The sequence below is a fragment of the Poecilia latipinna genome, unplaced genomic scaffold (assembly GCF_001443285.1).
Source record: "Poecilia latipinna isolate Pla-1442-1.1 unplaced genomic scaffold, P_latipinna-1.0 Scaffold5480, whole genome shotgun sequence".
Lineage (NCBI taxonomy): Eukaryota > Metazoa > Chordata > Actinopteri > Cyprinodontiformes > Poeciliidae > Poecilia > Poecilia latipinna.
In genome coordinates, this window is record NW_015118096.1 from 1 (window position 1) to 3909 (window position 3909).

The 3909-nt window shown below is 35.3% G+C and overlaps 1 protein-coding gene across 1 annotated transcript; it reads left to right on the forward strand.

Annotated features, from left to right (window-relative positions):
* Positions 1–683: 683 nt before the first annotated feature.
* On the forward strand, positions 684–3401 carry LOC106943565 (AT-rich interactive domain-containing protein 5B-like). Its single transcript, XM_015026871.1, has 2 exons — positions 684–1288; positions 3117–3401. Exons 1-2 carry the CDS (start codon positions 1112–1114, stop codon positions 3384–3386), a joined length of 447 nt encoding a protein of 148 aa, XP_014882357.1. The 5' UTR covers positions 684–1111; the 3' UTR covers positions 3387–3401.
* The last annotated feature ends 508 nt before the right edge of the window (positions 3402–3909 follow it).

Here is a 3909-nt window from a genome sequence, read left to right on the forward strand (position 1 = left end):
TATATATATATATATATATATATATATATACACACAATCAGAAATGATTCCTACTGCATCTGAAATAATCGAACAAATAAACTGATGTTCTTTGAATCATTTGTGTTATTTTATTATGCAAAATGTTATTATCAAAATGTTCCAACTTTTATAGAGTAACAAAACTGGAACGAGCTATTAGCTACAAGCAATTAATCAATGAGCAGCTTCAGTCAGCTGCTCATTGATTAATTGATTTTATTTAAAGAATTTAATTTTATTTTACTAGTTGATTTATTTAATTGATTTTATTTAAATAGGACTGTCCATATTAATGAATGTACATTGTTGTTGTCACTATGCAAAATTTAGCAAAATTAAAATTTCCATCCAGAGTCCCTTAAATTATTCAAGATACAAACATTCATACAATTTCATACATAAAAATAAGAGCTCACTAGGCTTGCTGCTAATTGTTTTCCCCCTTTGCAGTTTCATTTCCTTCACATAGCTGTTTTTTGATACCAGAAATATTTCTAACCAGCCAAGACTTCCTTGCAACCAAACACCAGCAGTGCACAGCAATAGGTGGGGTAGAGGCACTGCTCTGTTGCCTTCCTGATATTTCTTCAAAATAAGTTTAAAATGTAAGAACTGTACAATAGAAAATTCCATTGATTTGAAACTAAGTATGTAAACATTCTAGTACTAGGAAATTTTTAAGTTTTAGATATGTTTGAGTCAAAGTTTTAAGATTTAGAGTTTTTTTTTTTAATCTAGGACGTTTTCACTGCTTTTCAGTTTCTAAAGATACAGTTGACAAATGAATTTGTCTCGCTCTGCTCATGTTTAGTCTATGGAGTTTTTTTTTTTTTTTTTTACATTTTCAAATGTCACTGAGGTTTGAAGTTTACTAAGCAGATGTTTGAAATCCAAACAAAAATCAGCAGTCATACCCTCCGGATTGTTTATTTTGTGATAAAACGAGGAGTTATGGTTGTCACACATGATAAACGGGAAAAGAACCAAAACATTCCTGGAAACCTGCAGATTGTTTTAAACCATAAGAACCCCTGCATTCTGGTTTGCTCTAGAGCTGTTCACATTGGTAAGTGATGAAGAGTGGAGCTCCATGTTAACTCTTTGTCCTCCTCAGTGGGTGGGTGCTCCCTCCTGCCAGAGAGGCAGCTACGCCTTCTACAAGTCGGTGAGCAGCAGAGCTCAGCCTGACGGGCCGCTCCAGGTGTGGAAGCTCGGCGAGTTCTACTTCATCCAATGTGGGCCGGAGGATCCCGTCTGCATCGCCGAGGTGAGAATCCCTTGTAATCCGGACTCTGTTCTTTATTGAAGCTGCTTCACATATTCAGACCTTTGCCTTTGGAGAGGAGCGTGCATTGTTCATGACAGCTAATTGGTGATGGAAAAAGTTCTGAAACCTTGTCTTGTCCGACTCCCATCAGACCGAAGAACAAAGAAGCTACGTTGAACTCAAAACACCCCAGTTCAAACACTTTCTTTTCATCAGTCACCTAAAAAGTTACTTGAAGCAACTTATTGTTTGTAGCAACTCTCTAGAATACTGTGTGCAGTAAACTCAACATTACTCCCATCTACTCATACTTGTTTGTTTTTTTTTTGGTTTTTTTTTTTAAAGTGTTTCCAATCTATGGACATTTTGTCCTGTTCTACAGGAGTCAATATGCCACCATTATAGATACATTAATAATAGAGTGAAGGTGCCAGGAATAGAAGAGTAGTAGAACACAATGGAGAAGGTTCTTCGATGCAGAGGCTTTCTGTTGGGACAGAGTGCTAAGCATTTCACATTGATAGATTTGTTTATTTTTATATAATTTACTTAAATTCAAAGTCCAAATGATTGAAAGTTGTGAAACAAGATGGCGGCCTCTGACATCACTCTGAACTATGGAGGCCCAAAGAGGGGATTGGTGGGGAAAATAATTTTGATTTTCCAAAAATTAAATCTTCATAAATGAATGATCTATTGATGAGATTGATTTTTTGTCCATCATAAACTAATCTACAGCTCATATTTGTCTCTTAACTATAACCATAATAGTTTAAATCATCATACAACTCCTAAGAAAACGTTTGTAACTTTACTCTTTTTTTTTTGTTGTTAAAATAATAAGAGACTAACTTTAACTTTAAGCAGCATTTATTCACTGTATTATTAGTATTACTGTAGCTAATATTACATTTTACTGCTCAATGGATTGGGTCAATAAAACATACCAAATATAATTAATTTCATAAGCTTCTGGACAAAGTCTGAATGATAGAGAACTGATCAAATGTATTTGAAGAACTGGTCACCGCAGCAGACAGACAGCCTGTCGAACCTCAGAAAATAATTAGAATTGGCTTTGTGTGAGTGTGTGTTTTATTTTTTCTGGTTCATCAGCTGTCCCCTGATCAGTCTCATCAGTTTCTTCTGCATGGTTCTTGTGTTGCTGTGGTTTGTAACAAAACCATGCGGAGCATCAAAATCTTCGTTTATGCTCTCCTGTTTCAAATAGTTTTGATATTTTAGATCATTTCAGCCTTCAAAACCTACCACCCGATTTGTTTGACAATATCAAGATGCAACATTTTGGAGGAAAACTATCAGTACTTACTTCCTATTGAGATTATTTCTCTTTAAAAAACTGTCCTGAAGATTCTGTCCACAAAAAATCTAGATGGTGACAGATTGATATAAAGTATAATAATTGGCTTGATGAATCGCACAACATAATATTTCACCTTAGCTGTGTTTCTCCGTTATGTGAGTAAATGGGTTGTAAAATAATGTAGCAAAAATGTTTTGCGTTTTTTTATTTTATTTTATTTTTTTACATTAAAAAAATAACTCACTCACCTCTGTTTGCCTCTTTTGCTTGTTCACATCGATTTAGAGCTTGAGTTTTGGCCAGAGAAGCCATCTAAGTTTCCAGCTAGGTGCTCAGTCAGCCAGATGTTAGAAAGCAGAATTCATTACAGTGAAACTGAAAATAAAACTTCACCAGATTCTGAACACATCTTACATGTCTGAAGTGATTTAAATAGATGCTGCATAGCAGACGGTTTCTCAGATGGTTGAAAAACAGCTGTGGTCTGTTTTTGTTGTTGTACAGGTGACCTTGCTGTGGGAAGATCAGGCTCGGCGCCACCTGCTGGCCAGTGCCCGACTCTACTTCCTGCCTGAGGACACTCCAAAGGGCCGAACCAGGGAGCATGGAGAGGTAGCGTGTTTAAGGATTTGTTGTTTTAGGTGTTTAGAGATAATTGATATAATTTATTTAAAGTTTTCTCCTCAATCTCTTTGTCATCAACCTAATTCTGATTTTTATTGTCCGTTAATCAACCTGTTATTATTGGTTATCAAAATCAAATCAGATTCATAGTAAGTGAATCTGAAGAAGACCTCTTGTCCTATCCTGAGAGTTGAAAGCTGCATTTTAAAAGGATACAAAGTTTATTTTATGTCTGGGTTTATATTTATTGACTCAATTAAACTGAGTTTATTAAAGATTAAAATATAAAAATAATATCTAATGCTTTCCACTTGTTGTTGAAGAACTCAAACAAAAGAGATTTTAATGAAGTAAACATGATAGGTTAATAAAACAAAACAGGCAGTTTCTTTGAGGTTTGGCCTCAAGCTCAAAAAGAAACTTATTTTAATGCAAGGATTAATTTGCATAATTTTTTTTTTCATATTGCCGTTACATGCAGTTTTACAGGGAAAGTTTCTGTTAATCCCTTAACATCAAACAATGACAGGTAGAGTGTCAGTTTTGGGGAAAAAATTAGATATATTTACTAGAGATGTGCCGATCAGGTTTTTTCCTGCCGATACCGATACCGATCACCCATGAGGGCCGATCACCGATACTGATCACCGATACCGATCACCCATGAGGGCCG